The sequence below is a fragment of the Aplidium turbinatum genome, chromosome 17 (assembly GCF_918807975.1).
Source record: "Aplidium turbinatum chromosome 17, kaAplTurb1.1, whole genome shotgun sequence".
Lineage (NCBI taxonomy): Eukaryota > Metazoa > Chordata > Ascidiacea > Aplousobranchia > Polyclinidae > Aplidium > Aplidium turbinatum.
Genome location: NC_137488.1, coordinates 5,049,487 through 5,076,767, shown reverse-complemented (window position 1 = coordinate 5,076,767; position 27,281 = coordinate 5,049,487). Strand labels below are relative to the sequence as shown.

General features: G+C 39.6%; 3 protein-coding genes across 3 annotated transcripts; 1 reads left to right on the top strand and 2 right to left on the bottom strand.

Moving 5' to 3' along the window:
- The first annotated feature begins 4,686 nt into the window (after nt 1–4,686).
- On the top strand, nt 4,687–12,652 carry LOC145786391 (guanine nucleotide-binding protein subunit alpha-13-like). The gene is made up of 7 exons (XM_082598037.1): nt 4,687–4,828; nt 6,236–6,436; nt 8,804–8,854; nt 9,178–9,309; nt 9,819–9,923; nt 11,940–12,130; nt 12,442–12,652. Exons 1-7 carry the CDS (start codon nt 4,739–4,741, stop codon nt 12,584–12,586), a joined length of 915 nt encoding a protein of 304 aa, XP_082454163.1. The 5' UTR covers nt 4,687–4,738; the 3' UTR covers nt 12,587–12,652.
- Nucleotides 12,653–21,105: 8,453 nt separating this feature from the next.
- On the bottom strand, nt 21,106–21,714 carry LOC145786892 (uncharacterized). The gene has a single exon (XM_082598632.1). It carries the CDS (start codon nt 21,712–21,714, stop codon nt 21,106–21,108), a length of 609 nt encoding a protein of 202 aa, XP_082454758.1.
- Nucleotides 21,715–21,716: 2 nt separating this feature from the next.
- Nucleotides 21,717–23,549, bottom strand: LOC145786891 (uncharacterized). The gene is made up of 2 exons (XM_082598630.1): nt 23,012–23,549; nt 21,717–22,798 (listed from the first exon to the last, which is right to left on the bottom strand). The coding sequence occupies exons 1-2, from the start codon at nt 23,547–23,549 to the stop codon at nt 21,717–21,719; spliced, it is 1,620 nt and encodes a 539-aa protein (XP_082454756.1).
- Nucleotides 23,550–27,281: the final 3,732 nt, after the last annotated feature.

Genomic DNA, 27,281 nt, shown 5'->3' with positions numbered 1-27,281 from the left:
AATCCGCTTTCAAGCTTCAGGTGCTATGCATCGCACTTGTTGCATGGCGAAGGCGATTTATGCAAAAAGCTTGGTCTGCATTTATGGTATCTGTCCGAAGAAATGGTTGAACTAGCCTTGTTTGACTCTCGATTGTCTGTGGAAAGTAAAAAGCTAATGGTGGCAACCATGTTAAATGAAACAGCAGAACGTCCACCATGGAGACGAAGCATCAAAGTACTGTAGATGCGTTTCTTAGCAACAAGGGTCTAGAACAGTATTGCACCTCTAATTCAAAATGGCTTCAGCTGTTGGGTGAAGAACTGAAGATGAAGCAATAATTATACTTTCAAAGGATCCTGCTCATTGGACTGAAGATGGTGCATTTATTCAAGCTTTACACATGGCGAAGGGACTTTCAGTAGTCAATGACAGAGCAGAGAGAGGAGTTGCTCTAAGTCTAATCCCGGATTTTAACAAACTCCCAACTGATGATGAGTACCAACTTCAGTTTCTTTTGCAAGTTGTTACTGAGCACAGGAAACTGTTGAATCCAAATTCCAACAAGAACAATATTGTCGATTCTTCTTCGTTTAAACCTTCTTTGTTACTCCAGGGGTCAAGGGGCTCTGTCTTTTACCACCCTTGGGCAGTGCCGATGCGGTTTAGATGCTTGAGCAGGTGTCGAGCAGCAATTGCATTGATTCGTCATCCAGTTCAAGCAGACCACGCACACCATTTGGCGCAGTTACAGATGGTGTGGTCTGTGGTTTGTTCCTCTATGCCGCACTCACAGATTGTGGATGGAGCCATCCCCCATTTGTGCATGTTTGAACGGAATAGTCTCACTCCAGTAGCCTAGTACGCAGGCGGTTGTGCCACACCCAGGCCTTCCTTGGCAAACTATGCATTCTGGTTGGATGGGGGCTGGTGTCAGAGATAAAACTTTAGAGCCTTGAGGAGTTCTTCTTCTACTCTGAGCTCCATTTGTTGTCCTCCCAGGTAGCCGCGCTGATGGATTGGTTTTCAGCGGTTTTCATCAGGAGTTGTGCGTCACATACAAATGGGTGTCTCGATTTCAGTTGCCGAGGATGCTCGATTGCTCGCTCACAGACTTGTAGAGACTTGAGTGGAGCAAGTGGTTGGGGTTCGTAGTGCAGAGAAAGAGACAGGATGGCTTCTTCGCGACAAAACTCAGCTGGTTGGTTGCCTGCAAGGACAGGGAAATTGTCCGATGGTGTAGGTCGCAGACATCCTGTCACAATACGCAAGGCAATATGTAAAATATTGTCGATAATATCGCTTCTTGCAGTACTGACCAGAATTACATTTTGAAATGAACATCGTTACCAGTGTTCCCTCTAAGGTGCAAAAATTAAGAAAAAAAACGAAATTTTATAGACGGTTTTGTGGTCACAAAAAAGGTTGTAAAATCAAGATTTTGTCAAATGCGTTTTTTTCTAAATAACTGCTTTTCTACTCAAGATAGATGCATTCAATGTTCAGAAAGCAGACAGAAAACCATGTTTTCTGCATCTTTTAACACAAAAACCGTATCTCTAGCTCAAGTGGTTTTCGAGATACGCAGATTTGGTATTTCGAGGGAGGGCACAGAACTTTAGGGGGGGAGGGCCACCCCTAAATCAACTTCAAATTAAAAAAAAATTTGCAAGAGTTATTTTTTCTGACAACCTCACCATTTGAAAGGGTGTCCCAAGCAAAATTCAAAAACTCAATTTTAAGAGCCACCCTAGTAGAGAGCTATCTTTAAAATGTGTTGCTCAAGCGCACACTCCGAGAGCCAAACTAATACTGTTTGATCTTGTGGTTTTGTGAGCGCTTAATCAACTGAGCTATCTGGGTAAAAAGATTGAAAAAGTGTTGTAATGTTGGAATTATAGAAATAATAAATGATTTTTTTCTCTTCATTAAGTTACTTCCTCGTATTGAGGGTTGGATACAATGCGCCATTGTTCTCCACCACCTGTTCAAGTGTTTGTAGGCCTACTGCATTTTCATTGCAGCTTAATTTTGTTGATTTAGTGATATTTGTTGTCCAAATCATTCTTGGTTTGCCTTTGTTTCTTTTATCGCTTATCTTCCCTCTAGTGTTGAGCGATATATCGAATTTTCGATACGATACGATATCTTTTCAATATCGATATTTATTTCAATATCATTCGATATTTTACCTATTACAGCCCTAACTCGTAACTGCAAACCCCTACAAAAACGTTGCCAAGGCCAAACGGCAAAAGTTGAAATTGCCTCGGCAATTGCTGTGAACGTTTATTACGAAAAAAATTGTACCAAAACATGTAAAACGAGAAGCGAAAAATATACTTGAGTGGTCTATCCCGACCGCACTGTTTGATTTGTTGTGATGTAATAATGCCAAAAGTAGCGATAAAGCGAACAACGCGATACGCACGCTGTCACGGTAATTCACGTTGAATAACTCACGGAGAGGAAAAGTAAGTTAATTTTGGGTTGATTCAACGTTCGAGTCAGCACAAATCGATTTAATTTTTCCGGCGGGTTATATTGCACAACAACAATGCCCAATAAGAAATTTACGTTTGTTTTACATTAATTCGACATCTAGCGTTTGATGTCTGACATCTAGCGTTTGAAGTCTGTTTGATGAAGAACTAGCTGTCAGAATCGGAATCATCAGATGCTGTATCGGAGGATGAGGTTGTCATGTCATCACTGGAATCGGACACATCAAGATGCTCATCGCTTGGCTGTAAATCTATACTGTCTTCGCCGTTCGCAATGAAGCGTCTACGTTTTGCGGCTTTCGTGCTTTGATACCCATCCACACGCCTCTTTCGCAGAGCTCCATCAGGGTGTTGACTAAGGAGCAAATCTATGGCTGTGGCATAACGACTAAGAGGAATGTCTAACCTTAACCTTACAAGCGCTCGTTTGGCCCCGGCATTTTTATTGCCGACGCTAATGCGCCATTCATGCATCTGCGTCGGCAATCACCTCGGCAATTGCCGGCACTAATTTCGAAGACTGAGAAACTCTTTTCTTAATTAGAACAAAAATATCGAAAAGTATCGAAATATCGAGTATTTTTTCAAATATCGTATCGTTTTGTTTTTTTCAATATTGCCCAACACTACTTCCCTCTATAAATGATCTCTGTAGCGAGTTGTGCCTTGTTGCAAGCCTTAAAACTTGTGTTTTTTTTCCGGCAGCCATCGTGGCCTACCGAGAGCTCCTTCTCGTTGGCCAAATCTGCGTGCTTGGAGGGCAAAATACAAATAACGATTGTGACAAGTATATAAATAGAATTAAACTCGCTACAATGCTAAAATGATCACTTAGCGTTGTTAAAGTCTGGTTGACGTCCTGCAATAGAATCGTTGTACCATGCAATAACTGCTTTATCGGGATTCTAATCCGGTATTGCGGGACCATCTAACAACACTAAACTGTTTCAACTGCTCACTGCTCAGTAAATTGTTTCAACTTCGTAACGCCATTCATAAAACCTGACCATTTATACCGTTATGATGTCACCATTGAGGGTGTGAAGTCACCACAGCGGGAACATTTCTCAACTATGAATACATGTGTTTTCCCCTCGGATGTCGACTAACTTAGTTCCGGTTCTCCTTTTTAACAACGATTCAATGTCTGACAACATTGAATCAACAATTCAATGTCCGACAACATTGAATCGACATAAAAACGACAATATTGCCAGCCGATGTAAATTAGCACTTCAGATTAACACTTTGTTAAAATAAACGTCAGGAATTACAAACAGGACTTACTACAGCGCTGGTGATCGCATCTGGATATATTCCATATATAATAGGAAATGTTCCCGCATAATACAACAGTGGCGATTATGACGCGATGACCTAATTCTGCGTCACTGCGTCTAATTCCACGATCATTCTATTGCGAAATTAAATAATTAGCTAGAAGAAACCGGCGGCCAAACTTGGCCGACTGAGGAGGTAGCACCGACGGTCATTCAAGCACTACTTGGTGGCGATGGCCGCCGACTGCTTTAAGGCTTGTTGTTGTGTGTCCAAAATACTTTAATTTTATTCTTTTGACTACCGGTATATATTTGTAAAAGAATTTGCTTGAATTAAATTTAGATAATAATTCATCGTTAGTGATCTTTTGTTTTCATGACATTTTTAACATTTGCCTGTATGTCCAGAGCTCGAAGGCATCAATTCGTCTTTCCATTTTTTGTGACACTGTCCAAGCTTCAGAGTTGTATAAAAGGGTTGACCAGATGTAGCATTTTAACATCCTTTGACAAATTGATAAATTTGATTGATTAAAACATTTTTGATTTTTCGAAAGATACCGTAGTTCTTGCAACTTTTATCCGTCTTAGAATTTTATGGTTACACCTCACATATTCAGTTATTAAATGTCCAAGATAGGAAAAAGATTTTATGATACTTTTTGTATAATTTCATTGTCAATTATAATTTAGAGTACTGGAGTGTCATTTTTTTCTAATAATGCAAAAACACCTTTTTATAAAAATGGCAATACTTAATGTAAATTAATGGTAATTGCTGACTCACAAACTACATTTTTTTCGATGGTGCTTCCAGTTTGTCGTTATGTTACATCTATAATCAATTAATCATGTGTTTTGTTGCAATTGGTGAAAAATGAAGCTTTATTATTATCATTACCTGTCCTGCTTTTTAAGGTAAAAATCTTACTTCTGGGGGCAGGAGAAAGCGGAAAAACCACATTCCTTAAACAGATGCGAATTCTTCATGGAGATGGCTATGACAGAGATGCTTTACTAGAATTTCGTCCTACAATTTATGGCAACATTGTTAAAGGAATGAAGGTAAAGCTTACAGTATAAACTATATTTATAATGTTGGTATTGTAGCTTGTGTTGAAGAGAAAGTATGTGCCTTAAATGCAACAATGTGGAAGTATTTTTGTGGTGGTCAATAAAAAGTAGTTTTATAATGAAAGGTTCTATTTCACTGGAATGTGTGGTGATGTTATAAAAAGTGCCGGTATATATATACGTTTGTTGTAAGCAATTTTTTTTTTAATATTTTCATTCCTTTTTTTAATTGGTAGCTTACTTTATGTCTATGCAGTGCAGGACGCAGGTATGCTTACTTGCAGCTTAGCATATAGCATGAGCAATGAGCATTAATGAATTTTTTTTTAATAAATAAAGAGGCAATGTCTCTTACTGCTCATAATTGCTAGCAGTTTAAAATATCAGTTATGGACTGCATCTTCTTCTTCATCGTGTGTCACACGGCCGTAGCCCAGAGCATCACGCAGGCTCTTGCTCTATCGTTGAACTCGGCCAAATCCTGTGCAGAGCACCTTGCTTTTAGGTCAGGGCATTCGAGTAGATGTTGCATCGTTTGCTCCTGTCCGCATTTGCAACTTGTGCTCCCCATGGAATACCCCCAGTGTCTCATCAAGGTTTTACACCTGCCAATACCAGTTCTTAAGCGGTTGAGGCATCGCCAATACTTCCACGGTTCACGTTTTCCGGGAGGAAGGCTCTCCATGGGTGTGAGCTCCATATTGACCAATGTCGGTCCGGCTGCCAGTCTCTCCTGCCATAGTTGAACCCGCACATTGGCGGCGACATCGTCATGACCTAATGGGACAACTGAAGCAAGGAAACTTTTTCTTGACTTCAGACGCCTGTGTGCTGGAGTTTGGCCATACAGTGGGTGTCTCAAATCTATGTCCTGACAAGATCTTTCCTTTCTGCTGGTCACGCTTCTTCTGATGTTGGGGGGAGCAATTCCAGACAGAATGTACAGCGACGTGATGTTGGTTGGTTTGAGACAACCTGTAATCAGACGGCAGCTTTGGTTCAATATGGGGTCAATTTTCTTGGCATGTGCTGAGCGTTCCCACACTGGGCAAGCATATTCTGCAACCGAATAGCATAAGGACATATGGACTGCATGGAAGACATAGGGTGATACAATTCCATCCAGGGAAGACAAAATTAGTAAAATGTCTTATTCCATTGAAATTGTGATATGTTAATATGTTTACTTATTCACCTGTACGTTTTTTGCTATTTATTATATATACAAGATGAATCCAAACATCACAACTTTACTATGGTAGCCTAGCCTACTCATAGTTATGTGAAATATGAAAATAAAAATAAAATTGATCCAGATAAAAGATTCCATACTGGCAATCCAACAGTAAACTCTTTCAGTTAAACTCACCCACTCGAAAATTGATTTGATCTGTTCAGGTATTGGTTGATGCCAGAGATAAACTTGGAATACCTTGGGAAGAACCAAGCAGACAAAGCCAGGCGGATTGTATCATGTCATTTGGTCGTTCTTTTTTAATGGATGTCACCACCTTCATGCAGTATGTTCCGCACATTAGAGAACTATGGAAAGATAAAGGAATACGCACAGCTTATGACAGAAGAAGAGAATTTCAATTGGTAGGTATTGTGCAACTACAGAATAAAGGAGTCTATTTCAATCTTCCGTTTATACAAAATTTTCATAAGCATAGTTTAAAAGCATTTTATTTTTGTTCTTGTTCAGACATGAATTCAACCTGCCATTCAAGTTTGTAATTTCGTTGACCATATTCTATATACTTCTTACTTGCAATGTGCAAGTTTACACTACAGTATTCCAAGTCTAATAGATTTATGGCTTTTTTATGCAATTTTTGTACAACAAAAATGTTGAATATTGCTGGAATTTTTCATTGTGTAAAATAAGCGATCTACCTGGCATCAGCACAAGGGTGAGTACTGAGTACTCACTACTCACTGTAGAACAGCAAGCCATGCATTTTGCTAACCATACCACTACCAGTGTAGCTTTTACTCTAGTCATCAATACTTTTCCAAAAACAAATGTTTCTTCAAAAGCAATCGAGTATAACAAGATTTGACAGTTATAGATACGTTTCTCCCATGAGGCTAGGCTCATCAGTACGGAATGGCCCGTTTCGGTGAGTCCAATTTGATGAGTCCGATTTGGTGAGTCCGATTCGGTGAGTCCGATTCCCTAATTCAGTGATTTTTTGATTTTTTTTTTTTAAATTATCGGGTACAGTAGCCTAATTATCATTGCCGTTTTAGGGTTAGGGGTTATTAGTTAAAAGGCCAGGGTTAGGAGTTAGGAACTCACCGAATCGGACTCACCGAATAGTAGCAGACCCCATCAGTAGGCTATCATACCACTAATTTATTCCGCAGAGCTCTTAACTGCTCCGTTTGCCAGCCGATTGAAATTGAATTCTTATGTTGTATGATACAGTATATACAATTCATAACACAGCAACTGTGAAACAGGAAAAATCACAACACGTTCTTGTTCAAATGTGTTGATTATGTTTGTATGGTGTATGGGTTGTTTTTTGTGTCAATTAACTTAAGAGCTAAATCATCTAACTGCGTGTCAATTATGATGATTATGTGCCTGATCTGATGCAGACGTTGGTGATCATGGTCTTCCAAATTCTCTCTCATTTGACATTTGTGTAAAATCGGTCGTTTTGATTGTTGTGTTTGTGGCCTATTGGTTCAAGCTATTTGAATAAGTTAATCTTTGCCGACTTCTGCTTCTTTTTCTTGTATCATGCCCAATAGTGCATGTTTCCAAATCTTCATGTCTGTGAATATGTCCTACAAATTTCATCTGGCGCTTTCTAACTGTTGTTAATCTCCTTTCTGTTTTTTCCAATTCCAGAACTTTGTGACTACTTTTCTTTTCAATCCAAGAGATCTTCCACATTCTTCTGAGAAACCACATCTCAGCAGTCTCTAATCTTTTTCATTTTGTTACTAAGAAAACAATTTTTAAGGTATTCTTTCATGATTGGCATTGTTTGTTCCAGTATATTATGTATTAATTATAACTTCAAAGCATGCTTTCAAACCTCAAGTCTTATTTAGTAATAGTAATGAGATTACGACAGCAGCACGTATCGAACTTCCTTTACAACGAAAACAATAACTTGTGATGTTGCCGTTTCAAATGAGTTTGTGGTAACTCATTGGCTCCTGACGGTAACATCATTCAAAAATATTTTCATTGCAAAAAGCTGAATTTTATAGAATGCATAGTTGATGCAATGGGATACATTTACTTGGAGCGTTAAAATATCTTTGAGTTGCTTAGGAATTGCAATCGAAGATTATGGCGAAAAAAAGTCAAATTTTATGATAGTTTTTGCGTTTTATCACTTTTGTGCGCTTTATTTTCTTCTTGATATGGAATTGTTTAGATTTCGATGATAAATAATTTTGAGCTTACAAAAACTTACTCTGATTTCGAAATATGTAGGTCTCAAACAACCCGAATTTGAGAGTTGCCGCACGGTTCAGTGCTATGTTTAAAAGGGCCACTTTTGAACGTTTTGCAGGGCACGAAATGCGTGTGATGATAAAATATGCGGTCCTGCCTGTCTGCTTCCTAGAGCGCAGAATTAGCCTTTTTACATAGATTCAACGTTTGCTGACCTTGCTTGCAGGTCGATGTAAAAAAAAAACAGTTTGCAACTTTGGTTGGCTTGTCAGTTGCCAGAATTCTTCGCAACTCATTTATTTAATCACAGTTACGGTCCCACTGTTTGATAGTGGGCTTGACGTTAGATGCAAAGAAAGGATAATCTCCAACAACTTTAACGAATAAACAATCTACATTAATGACTGAAATTTGCAAACTTGTGAAATACCGAGGTGCAGCATTCTCCACCAACATCGCGAGTGTTCTAATGGAAACTAGGGCATTAGACTTGCGAACTTGGGTTGTACAAAACAAACGTATCTTGAGAGTTGCTTTTTTTTCAGGGGGAATCAGTCCGCCATTTTTTGGACAACCTCGATAGAATTGGCGTTGAGGTAAGTGCGGAACAGAATTCTTCTGCATACTTAATCTTGATACGTGTGCTTGTTGTTGTAAGGCTTGGAATATGACACTTGAAGAAGTATATACACAATACTAACGACGATTTCAGTGTCCATATTTTACATGTTGTATGATCACAGGGTAATTTCAGTAAACGGAATCTATGGTGAAAGCATCAAATTATTTAAAAAAAAACGAAGATTCAAAAATTTCTGCGATGCAAATTACATAAGTGGGCCGCACTGTCGTAATTCCTCATGATGATGAAGCCGTATAAATTATGTTCGTTATCATTGTATAGTGAATCTTCTTTCAGGATTATGAACCTTCAGTACAAGACGCTCTACTCTCCCGCAAAGCTACCAAAGCGATCCAGGAATATATTTTTCAAATTCGTGGAATTCCATTTCGTTTTTTTGACGTCGGTGGACAGCGAAGTCAACGTTCGGTAGGTTTACGTTGCAGTGAAACGTCACTTTTTTGTAAAATTAGTTATTAGTGCAAAAATATAGTCTGCGACATTAATACAAAACTTATTACTGCAGCTTCCCAGCTGGTTCTTCACTGTTGATATTGTTTTTCCATTGACATAACGGAACCAGAAAGTTTAAGTGTGATGACTCATGTTTCACTTTCTATTACGCTTGCCATCAAAAGCAACTTGCTGAATATGTTTTATTTCCTATTGTCATTCATAGGGCCTGAGAGACTTTTCCAATGGTATTATTGTAATTTTTAGTTTTTTACCATTCCCAATTGTTAACCCAAGCTTTCCATTTCAGCCCCATTCACAGATTTTGTCCCGAAACATGGCACACCGAAAACGACCCATCCTAACAGTGTGGTTTAACGGCAGAAAATAACTTTTTTCAAAACTCTCTGACTGAATGCCTCTAGTAAAACGCCTAAAAATAGATCGAAGATTGCACGAAATTGACCAAAAGGTTATGTGTTCAGAAATGGCTTCAATGTTTCGAAAACGTCACTTCAATTGTCTTCCTTGCTTCCTCCTCGGAATTTGACCAAGTTCTGATGGAAGACAGAAAGACCAATCGTTTACAGGTACTGATTTAGCCTACTACTGTACGAGTTGACAATGCCACTGAATTTGCGAAAGCTATTATCCCAATACTTAGCAAATAAAAACAATCAGGTTTGGCAATTAAATAAAATTTTTGTAGAGGTTTTTATCGAGCCCTAAATGCGACTTCATCAGTACTTTTATTCAGATAAAAAATTATACAATTTAATTTTTTTTAAATTTTAATTCTTTGTATTGTACAATACTTATTACTCACACAATGCAAAAACAATGACGCAACAATTTTATTATTGTCTGATCTGAACTGCATGATTTCCTTTCCTTGTATGGAAGGAACAAAAAATGGCGTGCTTTAAAAACGTTAATGCTGCGTAGTTATGTGGGGAATTGTTCATGATGCGCAAGAGACTGATATAAACTCAACTGTATATATAAAATCAAATATAGTTATTACTATCTGAAGCCTTTACAAATGGTTTCACCTAACGGATCATCAGAAGGTCTTATTCATAAGACCTTCTGATGATCCGTTAGGTGAAACAATTTGTAAAGGCTTCAGATAGTAATATAACTATATTTGATTTAATTCGCTCTGCTTTGCCCTTTTTGCTTGGCATTGAGCACTTTTTGTAGTATTAATAGTTTTCATTGTTTCAACTGTATATATATATATATACCAGTGACGATCGGTGAGGGAAAGCAAGGAAAGCAGTGCTTACCTGAGCGAAAACTATGCAAAATATAATGACTGAATTCTAGGTTTAACTTCTTATTATTTTTATCAAGTCTATTTTAACTTGAAAATTACTGTGTTCGTGACTAGAATTACTCGTAACGCTTGTGAGCAGTCTAAGTCCTCACCAAACCGCATGTCTTGCCTGTAAATGCCAATTAACGCAAACGCTTTTGTCAGAAACCATCACTGAAGCTCCAGGGAAATCAACTTTCAAAGTTGCTTTCCCAGGTTCAAAAATGTGAAAAAACGCCTTCGTTTTATCCAATCTTCAATCGTTTTGCAAAACGTCACCAGCTGCTTAGCCAATCAGATGTGTTATGGTTATGGTATGGTTAGTTGTGCTTTCCCAGTGACGTCATGCGTATCTCATAGCGGCTACTTTTGGTTTCAGACGAAAGGAATACAACCTCTACGCATGAGTGATTTGCGCGCTTGTAACTATAGGCTACTGAGGTCTGAGTACGCTGAAAATAAAGCTGGTTCTCTTACCAAAAAAAGCATAGATTCTACAATAAAACATGCAATTCCAAAGGGTACATTAACCAACCAGTAGGCTACTCGCTACTGAAACAGCACAAGTGTTTTTTAAATTTTTTTGGGTCAATAGACTGACATCACAAGTTCAGAGCAAATTTACTTGTGTTCTTCAAGAATGGACTAGCTTAATTTATAGGCTAATTATTTGCTCTTTACTAGTGCACCAGTCCAATGCATGTCTTAAATGCTTACAGATGACATTGACAATAAGTTTTTGTGCTCAGTCTAAAAACGCAGCCAACATTCTAGACTAGTCCCAGTTTGATTGACTGATTAAATCTTTATCCTCGGACTGGGAAAGTCCGAAGATTTTGTTTTGGAAATGCTCTCAGAGCGCACCAAATTGGAAGAGTTTTTCAAAATTTTCTGGGGGAGCCCCCCCAGACCCCCCGCTGGAAGTGTTGCCTTCGGCAACACGCCTTCGAGCTTCGCCCGACGGTTACGTCCTTCGTGCCTACTACCTTGCTGCAGCATATTTCCAAGTTGCTTTCCCAATGGTTTAAGCCACCGAACGTCACTGATATATACTAACTTTTAACTCTGTTTGAGGGAACTTGGCTTATTGAGAGTTTAATCATATTGTAGATTTTGAATCAATTGAGTTTGCATTAACTTTTTACCATTAATTATAAATTGGATTTATAAAGCAAGTTTTGGATTTATTGCCTCAGCTTGAATTCAGCACGTGGTTGAATGTATTGAACGTATTCTAATCAATGTAGTATCAGCGCAACGCAGCCATTTTAACGCTTTTCATCTTCAGGAATCGTTGGATATCTTTGACGTAATTGTCAACAACAGCTACTTAGCGAAGATCTCTGTCATTCTCTTTCTGAACAAATTCGATCTTCTTGACGCGAAAGTGAATGAAGGTGTTTTGATCTCCGACTATTTTTCTGATTTTAAAGGCAACCCAAGGTCACTGGAGCATGTGAAAGATTATCTTGTATTCAGGTATGCTTCATTGAAACTATAACGAATTACAGCACAATTTCCAAACAACAAGTAATAGCAAAATTTTGCTGAGAAATCCGAAAGCTGTAGCTTTGATAGTGATTAGGCGTGTGTGCGCTTGTAGACACTTGCAAGGCGACCATAATCTGTTTATTGTTGTACATTGTGGTTCTAATCATGGTGACTTGCTATGAATCTAATATTGGTTGTAATGTCTTCTAATAGTTTAGGATTTGAATTGATTTCGTATTCTGAACTGCAGGGTTGTGAGATACGATGTTGTCACTTAAATTTATAACTTTCTGTTACAGGTTTGATTCATTGAGAAAAGACAGGACCAAGCCGTTTTTCCCCCATTTTACAACGGCAATCGATACAAACAACATCAGGCTTGTGTTTGAAGACGTCAGAAACACTATTTTGTACAGTAACCTTGACCAGATTAAACTAAAGTAAACCGTTTCTAAATTCCAACACCAACATGAAGCTAGGGCAGCATTCTGTAATGCATCACCCGAAGAGCCGTCAGCTCCTGAAGTATAACGCCTTGGAAATGTTAGCCATTTTCATCGGCTGCATCTTTCAGCAATGTTTTTTGGCCATTTTTTTGCAATGCCATTGTTTCTGACGTTGTTGTGCCTGGTTGTCAGCTACCGTGAAGATTATGTGACGTTTCAAACGCCCAAGTGTCTTGGCGCAATTCTGCAAATGTTCTTGCCTCGTGTCAGCTGGCATTGGTTTTGAACGCTTTGAATTATATTATAGTAGTGAAAAATAGTGAGTTGCAAAAACTTTTGTATTTCAATTTAATTATTATTGCTGTTGTGTTTTAAGAGAACTGATGTAATGTCTTTTACTTCCCTGCATAATTTTAACAATCACTTTTAATTGAAATTTACCATCACAAGCAATTTTGAAAGCTGAGTAATTTTCTGGCTCATCAGGGTGAGAAAGATGTATTTTGAATTTCGGTTTTAAAGTTTTTCAAAAATTTAACAGCTTTGTGTATGACCTGAAACAATCCCGACACTTTTTATTTGTCTACCTGATTTCAAGAAAAACGGTTGGCTACTTTGGTCAGGAAACTTAATATAATGACGACAGCTAATCAGTATTCAGCGTGTAATAACTTAACTTGATGGCTTCATTATTTGCTTGATGAACTTCGCTCATTTATCCCGGCAAGCCACAAGTGTATATTTCGGTTAATTTATTCCAAAATTTGAAGTACATAAGTAAGTCTTGAAAATAAGCTTAAAAAACAATAATGTCTGTTGCTTTGAGATGCATAATGTACTCCCTTTTAAAGTGTTGCTTGTTTTGTTTTTTGTAATGTATGATGTCGATAACGTTCAGTTAGCTTGCCACATTGCCTCTTCATTTTTTGGTGCTTGTTATCGACGTCGACTGTAGATGTCAGACTCGTTGTATCGATGTCTTCAACAATTATAGAGAGCTGTTTGTAGCAGAATTTTACTAATTATATGGTTATCACCATATTGTTACCATGGTTATTAGCAGTTTGCGAAGAATTTCTGGGTTTGTAAAGAATGCTGCAATTGCTGCATTTTTACCAAGTGACAATCAGTCGGTTATTTGTACCCATCCATAATCACTCGGCTATTCGTATCATTATCCGTCGTTGATTTTCTGGTTAAAAAACCCCAGCAAAATGTAGCAAAATCTCGTGACGTTTAAAATACCCATATGCGGTGGCCACTGTCTGATCTGGCGTTGAATCAGCCGCAACCTCACCTCCCAAACAGAGATTCTTCAAGAAACGAAACATTTCTTTCAAACGTTATTTTAACAAGTAAAAGCTCGACGTAAAAAGGTGGTTGCGTCAAAAAGTTTTTTTTTGTGTAAGTCTTTCAAATATATACCGTACTTGCAAAAAATTGTGAAAGATCTCCTTTGAGTTCTCCTACCATTTTGTATTGTCATAGGTGGCGTGCCTCCTTCACGCATACAACTGGTGACCTGGTTGGAGCTCTCAAAAATGGAGTAATCTGACTTCTCAATTTGACATCTCGAAAAATGACAAATCACCTTTTGCATCAAGGGCTTTAAGTTTAATGGGTTAAATAGTTTGCTCATTTCACTACCGTGCAACTTTATAAAAGTTTGCATATGCTTATCGTTGGATACTGCCAGTGCCAGTAATCAATGCAGCATCTTTGACCGTTTACAACATACCAGGTAGGCTACGAGAAACCGGTAGCAGTACCGTAGTACGGTTAAACACGAAACATGGAGCTAAAAATGTTAAAAAAGGTCAAAATTTACAAAAAGTGTTAAATATATAAAGCTCTTCTGGCATTAAACATTGGGACAGGTCTCATTCAATCAATTCCGTCAACTGTCCTCAAAACATCGTACTGTAGTAAGTTGTATGTTGTGACGTTTGTTCGTATGTTCATTTTGCATGACTATCTTACAATAGCCTTTCTTGCCATTGTCTTTCAAAAGTTGTAAATATCTTCAATCATTTATCAAAATGTTTTAGCTGTGCATGTGATGTTTGTCATGATACTGTATTGTTCATTTTCTTCCAGAATAATCGTTGCTGTGTTGCAGCTGATAGATGATCGTTTTATTGACATCATCAGTCAGAGAAATGCTAAGTATCAGCTTCATCTATTCTATTATGGGTCGTTACTATTCAACCTTTTCGTAAAAGGTTTACCCTCGGCAGGGAGTTTGTGCGAAAAAAACAGTTAGCCTTTTGCATAATTCAGAACTACTAAACATCAATGTATCAGTGGTTGTGGGTCAACTGTTACTTCCACATTTACTGTTTATCTAATATCTTCGTTTTGTTAAGTGATAGAAATAGAATGATTCACATGCATAACTGTATGTGTCTGATCGTGTATAACAGACGTTCATACACCTCTAGACTAAAAATATGCTTGATTTTTTCTGATAATTAAGATAAGGTGAAGATTTGTAAAGTCATTAAGGCCCCTATCGAACAAAAATGGAAGATCCCTTACTCGTTTCACTCTGGTTTGAGATCATCAGTGATGCATATCCATTTGTCTGTGTCAATGTTATCCTCCCTCGCACTGCACGGAATAAGTGTGAAGTTAACAACAGTTTTGTTGTCTTGAGACTTGGCCGAGTGGATAAGAACGGTATACTGGATGCCGTGGTACAATCTGGACAGAGGTTCGATTCTCAGTCGGTCCACAATTCCCATCAAGTTGGAAGTTCGATTCCCGCTCCAGACACGTGGATGAGCACCTCTGATGATCCCAAACAAGGGTGAAACGCGAGTATGACGTCTTTTAATACTGTTCGATCGGGGTCTTTGTGACTAAAATTTCTCTCCAGTGCATTTTGCGCGGCTTTCAAGCATGAATGTTAACGTAATCTGCTGATGGGGTTAAGTTTATGGCAATTATAACTTTGAATTGTGATGATGGGTATCCCTTGTCTTCAAGGGTGATGGTCTTCGCAATAAAAAAAAAAACGCTAACGATCAGGCTACTGAGTCCAATCCTGGCTTTAAAAGTTCAGTTACAACTTTGAATTGTACAGAGGACATGTCCGATATGTTCGGATTTTTCTAAATCTCTTTTTGGTGTTCTTGCAATGTGTGTTGCCAAAAGAATTTTGGTTTACTTTTTATTGAGATTCCGAGTATTGCTGTGCCTTGTTTCTTGCTTGATTTAGCTGCTTCACAAAACAACATTCTTGAGAAAAACAGTAGTTTTTTTAACACAAATTCACTTTTTTGAGATGTCTAGCGCAATATGGCAATTGTTTTTACGTTTGTTTAATGAAAGTATGAAACCTTGTTTCGTTCAGATTGTTTTCCTGAATCGCAATGACAGAGTAGAAGTCACTCAAATTGAACTGATTGCCATATGAATTTTGTCAATTATCCGGAGCCGCGTTTTTGAGATCCTCGTTCCACCGTTAAAAAAGTAAAGTCTTGATAATGAAAATAAATAAATTGTTAAAAGTAAATACTATAGGAAAAACTTGCGTATGCACAACCTCTATGTTACTACTTTAGACTTTCTTAGGCCAAACATCTTATATACATCTCAAAGTATGATATACAAACTAATCGAAGGTTGTCATCTTTTTGTTCACTGACGTCGTCTGCAATTCTGTCAAAGCACGTGACGCATGTGTGTTACCTGTTGCGCAAGATACTTCCGCATGAGTGGCTGTGTCCTTTTTGCAACAGGTGATGTCACTTCTGTTAGTTTATTAACACCCAACCAAAAAATGCATTGCTTTTTCACGTTGAGTCAATGTCAACCGCGTTGATTGACTCAACGTTTGTGAATGTTGAAGACGACCAAAAAGACTAATTTGCTTACTGGGGAATTGTGAGTCACACTTTGACAACCCTGTGTCGAAAATATTAATAACGAAAGCGATAAAAATAGAGATTTTTATTTGACGCCCCACTTTCATGGCACGATGCTACAGCACGGGCGCTATTGCAAAGATGCCATTGTTTAGTTATGACGATGCCTCTATATTTAGCACACCGTCGGCCTGTTTGCTGACAAAAGACTCGACGAATCCAAAAAAAAAGTTACTTTCGCCATGGCAGACTTACATACATGTAAGAAGTTATTCCTTGGCTGTCTGGTTTAGATGCAATAGAATACTTCGAGAGTCCGTGTGGTTTCCACTTGATCTTTCATTCCGTTACATTAGGAAAGTGAGAGGTTCCAAGAGTGCCTCTTTTTTCTCACAAAGTGAACTTTTTATTCTTATGCGTAAAAATGAAATATTGCAGCATTTCGAGAATTACTTTATGAACCTGTGATTGTATTGAAGAAAGCAGCATTTTGAGGTTTTTTTATTGCCACATTTTAACCTTTTGTTTATACGTTATTAGACGTACAATCAAAGCAAGCTCAGCATAATACAGGCAAATTGGTTTGAGATTATGTTTGCCTTAAGAAGTGCCATGTATTGTTTGCAGACTACGTTGTTGTACCATACGCCTTTTTTACTTGTGCCATTTAACGCGCAAACGCTTGTACATTTTCCATGCTTCAAAATCTGGTTTCAAACAACATTTCTTCTTGTTTCCACTTGTTGCAATCATGTGAAATTGTCGTCGTTTTTTGCAAGACTTACTTGTTTATGATAAGCTGAAAGAGGGCACTTTCTCAGCAATTCAAACCTGTCCTTTTTACATTGATTCAACTTGTGCGGACATTAAATCAAGGTAAACAGGGTAACCAGTTTTGTTTTTGAGGTTTTTAATCCTGGAAAATTAGGAAAAAATGAAACGTCATCTGATATTGATACACGTTGTTGTTTTAATTGCGCGGTTTTCAACACCCCGCCGAGAAATCGTTTCTTTTCACATTAACTTTCACCTCTGAGAACGTCTTTGACCTCATTAACTCTCACACTGAAACGTTGAAGCAATGTAAAAAGAACTGATTAAATACGTAAGGCGTAAGTCTCTGATTTTGTTATTCGTTTGAAACAGTAAGTTTTGTTTGCTGAAGCCACGTTTCTGTTAGCAAATCTTGCTATTGATGTCTTTTTTTTACGTTTATTCAACGTTAAAGTGATATGTTTGAGCGGGATACATGTTATGGGCATGTTTTGTGATAACTTCACACGGGGAAGATTGCTTTTTCTATTTGCATCACTTGTACTTGACTGACTGACAATCAACATAATTTCACATTGTAGATGAATTTTAAAAGATGTCCACAATTTTATATCTTTACTAACAGACGCTTCAAACGTTTTTTACTATACCGTAACTTCATTATCTTAGGGAACGTTCAGCAATTGTAGACTTGGGTAGAAAATCATAAAATACATCTTTTGCAAAGTAACTCACCGTTTATTTTTTCTGTTTAAAAAAATTGAAGCATGTTATGTTATGTTTTTATGTTTCTTTGTATCGATTAGTAGTAGTCCAGTTTTAATGCGGTGATGTCTCCGTTATCGATGGTGGCCGGATTCACCTCAAAGTGCCGCAATCGCGACGCCCTGTCTCCAGAGCGATCTGTTTAACGCACCCTCCCTTGTCAAGCCCACCTTGCTGCTTTCCTCCTCAACTTGCCTTTTTTTACGTTTTCTTGGGTCTTCCTTGTTTTTTACGACCCTCCACTCGCAACTCCACCGCTCTTCTCAAAACATCATCTTCATCCCTTCTCAAAACATGCCCAATTGCCCTACCACCTCACTCCATTCGCTTTCGCCAACTTATCAACATTCTCATTCAACCTAAGCAAGTTTATAAGTTGTTCGATATTCCTTTTGTCCATCAGCTTTACACCACACATTGTATATTAACTATATCAAATTAAAATTGATTTCTATGTGAAGGTAATTGTGATTTGATTATTTGTTACTGCCCTGTTATGGTCGTGCACTCGTACCATTGAAAATTTTGTGATGTAGTTGAACTGAAATAGTTAATTAATAGTTAGTTAATTGGTTAATTTCACTCTAGTTTATGCGACATGTTCAACCAGCACAATATTGCATAATTTTATTACGCAATAATTTACGCACTGGCATTCCAATTCCATCAACCATTTATCATTTTGAGTTTCTTTTAGTTCACTTGTATTTTATTCTTTTATTACTCATATTAGTTTTTCTACTGCTTAAACGTCTTATCGCCTTTAGCTTGGTTTATCACAAACTCGCTTCATTTGTGTGTTTGACATATCACAATCAGATTTTCTGTCGCAGCAGCGTATTTAAGTTTGGTCGAATGTTATGTATTTTACGTAGTAACGTAACACGTAAAATGTGTTACGTGATTACGTCATGTTTATCGTAACACGTATAATTACATGTTACGTATTTTGCTTTACATTTACTCAGATGATATGCGTAAAACTTAATAAACTGATTGTCCATTCCGTCATAATTATTTTCTTTGTTTATCACTAGCCCTGTCCAACGGCACAGAGCAGTAGTTCCAGTAGTAGGGACTTTTACGTTTGCCCATTAGCAGGTTCGTTGTCAAAGAATCACCAAGCCTGCTAATGGGCAAACGTAAAAGTCCCCTACGGCATTTTTTTAGCGGAAAAAAACAGCGCTTGACGAGCAGGCAATCATGCATCCTGTAAAGAAGGCCTTGATTAATAGAGCACCCGGCAACTCGTTCCGTTGAAGCTGCACGTTTCGGTCTTGTTGGACCGCAGTAGGTATATAGCTGACCAGTAGTGTGTGCGTAGCCTTCGCATGGCCACGACCATCCTAAACAACCATACAAGCGACTGGCCTTCTTTATCTCGACTTGGACCTAGACCCAAACAAAGTTCAACGGGCGGTGATAGGGGGCAGGCTTGGTAAGGTTGGAAGCCTCCTGTCTCTGTGCGTCATAAACAAATAAACATTACTGGGCCTTGAAATACGCTTATATAAAAAAGCGACTAAAACAAGGTAAAGTATGTCTAAATTTCTTGGGGGCTAGCTCTTCCAGACCCCTTACCAAACTCTTTGCTTCAACCCATCTCAACCGTTGCATGTCGGTAGCCACTTGACCATTAAAAAAATCTGCCACCACCAATAAAACCTTGAACCTGTAGGCTTTTACCTATCAGTCGTAAGCTACGTTTTCTGTGACGTGAAATGCTGATGATAGAAAGTTAATGAAGCAAAGGTTTCGCCGTCGACAGCATGGCGTAACGAAGAAGTAGTCGTTTCGATGACGTGGGTTCGATTTCTACCCTGTCATACCTTCTTTTTCTACTGTAATTACCAAGCAAAGTTCAAAGCGAGAATCACCTCTCTCACAATGAATGTAGCCACTTTCACGTCACCGACAACGTAGCTTCTGACTATTTCGAGGTTTCAATGGCTGTGGCATAATTCATTCATGTTAAAATTGCTACCCGATTTATAACTGAACTTAAGCTTTAGTTTTGGGTTGGCAGATATTTTTAAGTTTTTGTATATTTTCATTTAAAAAAAAAATTTAATTTCGCTTAAGTGGCGATCAAACTCGAAATTAATACCGCGACTTTTCCCAAACCTGGCAAGAACTTCTCGTCCGCCCCGATAGCTCAGTTGGTTATCGCGTGAATCCGTGAACGAAGAAGCTTCAAGATTAAGCGTCGCTGGTTCGACTGTCGGGGTGCGCGCTTGAGCAAAGCTCGCTAGGAACGACTGTTCTTCATTCAACGCCACTTAATGGATGGAATCGTCGTCGTCGGCTCCAGCTCGTGTCCGAGCATTGGTTTCGTCTTCAAATTGAATTTGGTTTTGGATGGTGATGTCGTATGTGGCTTTGGAGGCCCAGTCTATGATGGAATAGACGTGGGCAAAAGTCACATTGTATGGAGGGTGGGGGACGTGGTAGTTTTAGCTTTTCTTTTCTAGTGTTTCATTTTTCTTGAGCTTTTTGTATCCTGTTTTTTCAAAAATTTCCGTACCTTCCCTAATTCTTTTTCTCCAAAGTGATCTGTCACTGGCAAGTAGTTCCCATGCATCCAGATCAATGTTGGCATGGTTGAGGGAGACTTTCAGCTGATCTTTGTATCTCATTTTTGGTCTTCCGGGGGGTCTTTTTCCTGTCTCTAGTTCACCATAAAGCATTATTCGTGGAAGCCTCGTTGGGTCCATTCGTATGACATGCCCTGTCCAGCGAAGGCGGTGTTGCAATATGGTGGCTTCTAAACTGGGCAGCCTAGCGCGATCAAGGATTGCATCGTTGGTAAGATAATCTTTCCAACGAGTACCTAGCATTTGCCTCAGTTTTCTCTGCTGGAAATTTTCAAGACGTTTGATGTCACGGCGGTATAATGTCCAAGTTTCACAAGCATAGAGAAGGGTAGATAGAACGACTGCCCGGAAGACCATAATTTTGGTGCGGATAGATATAACATGGTTGTGGAAAACACGATGGTTAAGTCTTCCATAGGCACAGTCAGCTGCTTTTATACGTTATTCAATATCCTTTGCACATGTTGGTGCTGTTGAAAGTATGCTACCAAGGTAAGAGAAGTAGTCTACTTCACCTAAAGGTCTTTCGTTGATATATTCATCTCTGAGGAGGTGTGGTCAGGTGGCGTTTGGTTGAGTGTCCTAGTTTTATCAGTGTTAACTTCCATTCCAAAATGCTCATAAGAGTTGTTGTAGATGGTGGCTATCGTTTGGAGGTCATCAGGAGTCCGGACAGGTGTGGCATTGTCATCGGCAAACTGTAACTCATGGATTGTATGAGCAGAGGTTTTCGACTTAGCACGGAAGCGAGCAAGATTGAAGAGCCCTCCGTCCATGCGACAGCGCATGTTGATACCAGGAGAGGTTTGTGGGACCTCGTTAAGCATTGCAGCCACATACAGTGAAAAACATGTAGGTGCAAGAACGCATCCTTGTTTGAGTCCACCTGTAACGGGGAATGGGTCGAAGAGGGTGTTTTGGTAACAGACTCTGCCAAGCATGCCATCATGAAGAGCACGGATCAGGGTAATAAAGTCGTCAGGGCATCCAAATCGAGCAAGAACAGACCACATAGCAGGTCGAAGAACTTTATCAAATGCCTTCTTCAGGTCCCAAAAGATAAATGAAAGAGGTTGTTGTTGTTCTTGACACTTTTCTTGGAGTTGTCGAGCACAAAAGATCATATCTAGCCTACAGTGCCGCGAGAAGGTCTAAAGCCACATTGGGACTCTGGGAGTACGTCCTCAGCTAGAGTGATAAGACGATCAAGAAGAATGCGGGCAAAGATCTTGCTAGTGATGCTGAGGAGTGAGATACCACGGTAGTTGTTACAATCTTCTCTATCTCCTTTCTTAAACACTGTAACTATGTTTGCATCTCTAAAGTCGCTTGGGAGTGTTTTTGTTTCCCATATCATAAGAATCAGCTGCATTAGGTGGTCCTTTACCTGGGGTCCTCCGTAAAGAAGAAACTCTAGCGGAATGTTGTCTGGTCCCGGAGCTTTGTTTTTCTTCATGTGTTTGATAGCCTTATTGAGTTCATTCAGTGTAGGTGGTGTGGACATCCAATCGCGGGTGGGATATTGTGGAGTATTGCGGAGAAGGTCACTGTGAGGAGATGAGTGGTTATTTAACAGTGTTTCAAAATGCGACTTCCAACGATCAATGATGCCTTCGATGTCAGTGATAATGTTTGAGCCAGCTGCGTCTTTTAGACCCCCCACTGATGACTTAGTCGGTCCAAAGATTTCTTTCGTCGCAGCGTAAAAGCTGCGCATATCTTGTTGGTTGGCATATTTTTGCAGATCTTCAGCTTTCTGTTGCCACCACTTATTTTGGGCCTTACGAATTCCTTTTTGGCATGCTGTGGCAGCTTGTCGATGTTTTAGTTTGTTGCTTGGAGAAGGATTATTTTCAAAAGTGAGTCGTGCACATCGTTTACTTTCAATAAGGTTGGTGATTTCTTCGTCGTTTTCGTCAAACCAGTCCTGCTTTTTCTTGTGTTTGTAACCAATTGTTGCTTTGGCTGCAGTGGACATTGCGTCTCGGAGTGTAGTCCACTTGTCTTCAACTGTGGCGTTATCTGGAAGGTTCAGACCATGCAGGTTTTTATCAATAGCTTCTTGGAAGGATTGCAAGGTGTTGGGATCACGAAGCTTGCTACAGTCAAAACGACGATGGGGAATGTTTGCCGAGATGCGTCTAGTTGGTTTACGGATTTCAATGTTCAGGCGGCATATCAGAAGGCGATGATCTGTCCAGCAGTCATCTGCTCATGGCATAGAGCGTGTGAGTTTCACATCTTCTCGGTCTTGTGTTCTTGTGAGGACATAGTCAAGGGTGTGCCATTTCTTGGAGCGAGGGTGTCTCCATGTAGTCTTACGACGGTAAGGTAATTGGAAAAGAGTGTTTGTTACGATTCAATTTTGTTCAGCACAAAGACCCAGCAGAAGTTCTCCGTTTGCATTGCATTTCTCAATACCATGATGGCCTATGACACCTTTCCACATGTGATGGTCCCTGCCAACTCTGGCATTGAAGTCACCTAGCACAACAAGTTTGTCTAGATAAGGAACTTTTTGGATAGTATGTGTGAGCTGGTTATAAAAGGAGATCTTGTTTTCACCTTCAGATGTGAGTGTTGGAGCATAGACTGAGATCAGGGTGAGGTAGCGTTTCTTGGTGAATGGAATTCTTATCGTCATCATTCGTTCATTGATTATACTTGGGACAAGATTGTGTTGGTTGACAAGCTGGGAACGGATAGCGAAACCTACACCATGAATGCGCGGCTCGTCAGTGCTCTTTCCTTTCCAAAAGATGGTATAGCCAGATCCATTTTCTCTTATACTACCCTCTCCAGCAAATCTGGTCTCGCTGAGAGCTGCCACATCGATGTTGAAGCGTGCAAGTTCTTTACATACCAAAGCTGTGCGGCGTTCTGGTCGGTCATTGTTGCTTTTGTCTTGTAGTGTACTGACGTTCCAAGCACCCACTGTAAAAGGTAGCTTAGTATTCATAGGTATATGTGTAGGTCGACCGCTATTTGGGTAATCCGCCAGCAAGCTGGCCAGATGAGATTTGCGGTGTCCGATGTTTACCCCACCTTTTCTAGGGGTTTCCCCATGTGGGGTGGGCTGCAGGAAATCCTAGATAGGCCAGCCCAGACACGGGTCTTGCTACCGGAACCCAATGTCATCGCAGTTCATTGGGAGACGATCATCATAGATCCGCCGCCAATGTGTGAGGCCGGGCTGGAGGCTTCCAGCTCTACCAAGCCTGCCCCCGTTACCCGTAATATCATCGCCATTGGGCTTTGTTTGGTCCTGGTCCAAAATTGACTCAAAGGCCATTTGCTTGTGTGGTTGTTTAAGGTGGTCGTGACTACGCGAGGGCTACGCACACACTCTTGGCCAGCTCCATGTCCACTGCGGTCCAATAAGATCGGAACGTGCAGATTCAGGGGAACCGGTTGCAACGGGCTGCCGGGTGCTCTGTTCATTGAGGCCCGCCTTACAAGATGCCTGCCCGTCAGACATTGCCCTCTTCCGCCAAAAAGAGATTGCCGTTGGGGACTTTTACGTGTGTCTATTAGCCCCAGGAGTTGCTAGGAATGAGCCTAGTTTTCAGCCTGGGTTCACCTCTACACCACGTTGAGGCATCTCCATAAGATGGGAGCTGAACAAAGTCAGCTCCCTAGACACTCCGATTTCGTAAAGGAAATCCGATTTCGTAATGGATGGAATAATTCCCCGGAAACAACACTACAACAATCGGGAAACTTCACTCTGCCAACCTCGGTAAACGGCCCTGTGTCAAAAGCAGTAGGCACTTAAACAAAAAAAATTTTTGGTAAGACAATTGAATCATTAGACGAATCAGAAGTTACAAGAACAGCGTTTCAACCAATCACAAAGTTACAAGTGAAATAGAGAAATATTTCTGAAATGTTAATAATAAATGACTTGCCTTATAATTAACATTTCACGAATATTTGTTGTTGTTTTTAGATGGATTAAGTTATTTTCCTGATGAGGACAGAAAGTTTTGCCAAAAACGTTTGAATTTTGTACAGTAGTTATCTTTTATTTTATGTAGGCCTACCGTACCTTATTGTTTATGAATTATGCAATTCAATCCCATCAAGTTACTAGCAATTATTTGTCTATGGCAGGGATCACCAACCTTTTTTTCAAGCGGGCCACTTTGGCACTAAGGAGAGCTGTGGCCGGCCGCTCTATTAAAGTTTTAGGCAGGTTGATTCTTATGCTAGAAAAGAACGCATTTCGTACCCAGTATCCCCCGTTACATTTTCTTGATACTTATCTTAAAATACCGCAGCAGCAAAACTAGTCGGACAACGCTACTGCCAGGCCAAGCTCCTTTAACAACACTTTTGACTTCTTTAACAATACCTAATAAACGAGGCCACTTGTTTTACGCACATGGCGAGGCGAGCGGTTGCATCAGAATGTTCATCGCCAAGCAAGAGTATGGTGTTGTTACTTCGCTTCACAAAAGATATCTTGCAAGTTGCAATTAACAGCTTCAGTAAACAAGGAAATGTTTGACACATCCCAATACAGGCAACACTAGTGACCTGCAAACATATCAGCGAAAAATAGGCTTCAATAACTGGAAGACAGAAACCAGGCACCGTAAAACAAACGCTTGTGGAAATCACCGATAAAACGGGTAGGCACTTTAACATGCAGATATCCAATCCAGCACGAACCAATCAGAAGCTACGCTGTTCATGACGTCATCAAGGTTGCGTTTAGAAGGAACAAAGGAAAAACGCAAATTCTAGCTAAATTAAGTCATCGCTTTGCCAGCGGTTGGCTTGGCGCAGAGGGTTAGGGCGGTGGTAGGCTAGTCATTTCATTGACGTGGGTTTGATTCCCACCACTGCTATAACTCTTTTTTCTTCTGTAATTAGCGAACAAAGTTCAAAGTAATACTCAAGTCTCTGGCTGAATGCTGGAATGGTCACAATTGGACAGACAACGTAACATCTGATTGGTTCGTGCTGGATTGGATATCTGCATGTTAAAGTGCCTACCGATAAAACGCTTTTATCGTAACTCATGAATAGTGGTTCCCTCTAAAAAAGCAATAAGTTGGTTTTTCATCCTTTTTGTGAGAGTCTATATTATAACAACGTCTTTCTTTGATTATTAGACAACTGTCACTTGCGGTGCTTATCAGCATGGCAAGAATTGTTGATTAACAACATTTTGCAGTACTAAGCTAAATATTTTCATAATACAACCAGAAAAAGTCTTTAAATTTATACAGAACTTTAAACTGAACATTCAAGAATACATTTCAAAAAAAATTACCGAAAAAAATTTGTTTTCAATGGCGCTGGTAAGGCCCAAAGTCCAATGTTTCATTTTTTTCAAAATGACCAAAAAGTGCAAACACTGCTCGAGAATACGTCACTAAAGACAGCAATAACAAAAGCCACGTTACCACATCTGATGTTTTGAGCAAACTGTCTGATGTTTTGGTGTTGAAATGTGCTGTTTTGATGTACATACATACATAGCCTACAGTCAAATCCCCCGCAGTAACAATTGTTGCGCGATTAGCTGATTGCTATAGTCTTTAGTGACGTAAGTGCACGGTCGCACGCTTCGCTGCTCAGGCCAAATCTCGTTTTGAAAGCTCTGGCAAAATCACGGGCGCAATGGTGGTCAGACCGCAATGGGGCAAAATTTTATTGAAAATAGTTTTATGGTAGCATGTTAAACACAGAGAACGTGGAAAATCGCCAAGTCAGGTTTTTCCTTTAGTATCCCTTTAATGGTTTAAGACGTGCATGATCCGTGCAAATCCTTTTTGCCTATTGTCTGCTTATGGATATCATTACTTAAATTTGTTTGGAGTTCAGAGTGTTGTCTAGTCGGCTGCATAGCCGAGTGGTGTGAGCCCTGGAGCGGCAATCAAAAGGGCGTCGGTTCGACACCGCTCAAGAGCATGCGGCTGTGTCTCTGGCAGGACACTTAAACGCACGCCTGAAGGTGGACACGAAGATTGGCTTTCTTGCCTTCCTATCCACTTAATCTAAATCTTCAATCACCAGGTGCAAGCCTGGATACGACAAACAAACAAACAGTGTTGTCCAGATGTCATAGCCCCTTTGGAGTAAGTTAATTGATCGACTCTAGGCTAAGCTTGTATCATTTTCAATTGTAACCCGGCCAGATAGGAAATTTTAAAGAAAGCTGTCTCATTCAAGCAGCCTACTTGAACAGTTTTCAAATCTATGCTTCTTTGCATTTTGTGGATTACAGTTCTAAACAATATTCACTCGACTAACCTATTCATACAGCAATAAAGAACTGTTCAATGGATGGATGTCGCCTCGATAGCTTAGTTGGTTAGCGTGTGTGACTTCGTAAACGAAGAAGCTTCAAGATCAATCAGCGCAAGTCCGACTCTCTGAGTGTGCGCTTGAGCAACGCATTCTGAAGACTGCTCTCAATTCAGTGGCACCTAATAGATGGCATAATTCCCCGGCAACAACACTTCAATAATCGGAAACTTCACTCGGTCTATTTCGATAATTGGCCCTGAGTCAAAACCCCCCACAAGTGTTTTAAAACTACAAGGAATAACCTATTCAAGGCTTTGTCAGTCCAAGGATAAAAATTCAAAACCTAATTTTAGGGCACAGAAATTTGGAAAGAATTGTTTATTGTTTATGATTCACCATGACTCAAAACCGTGGCCACGCTTAAAACCGA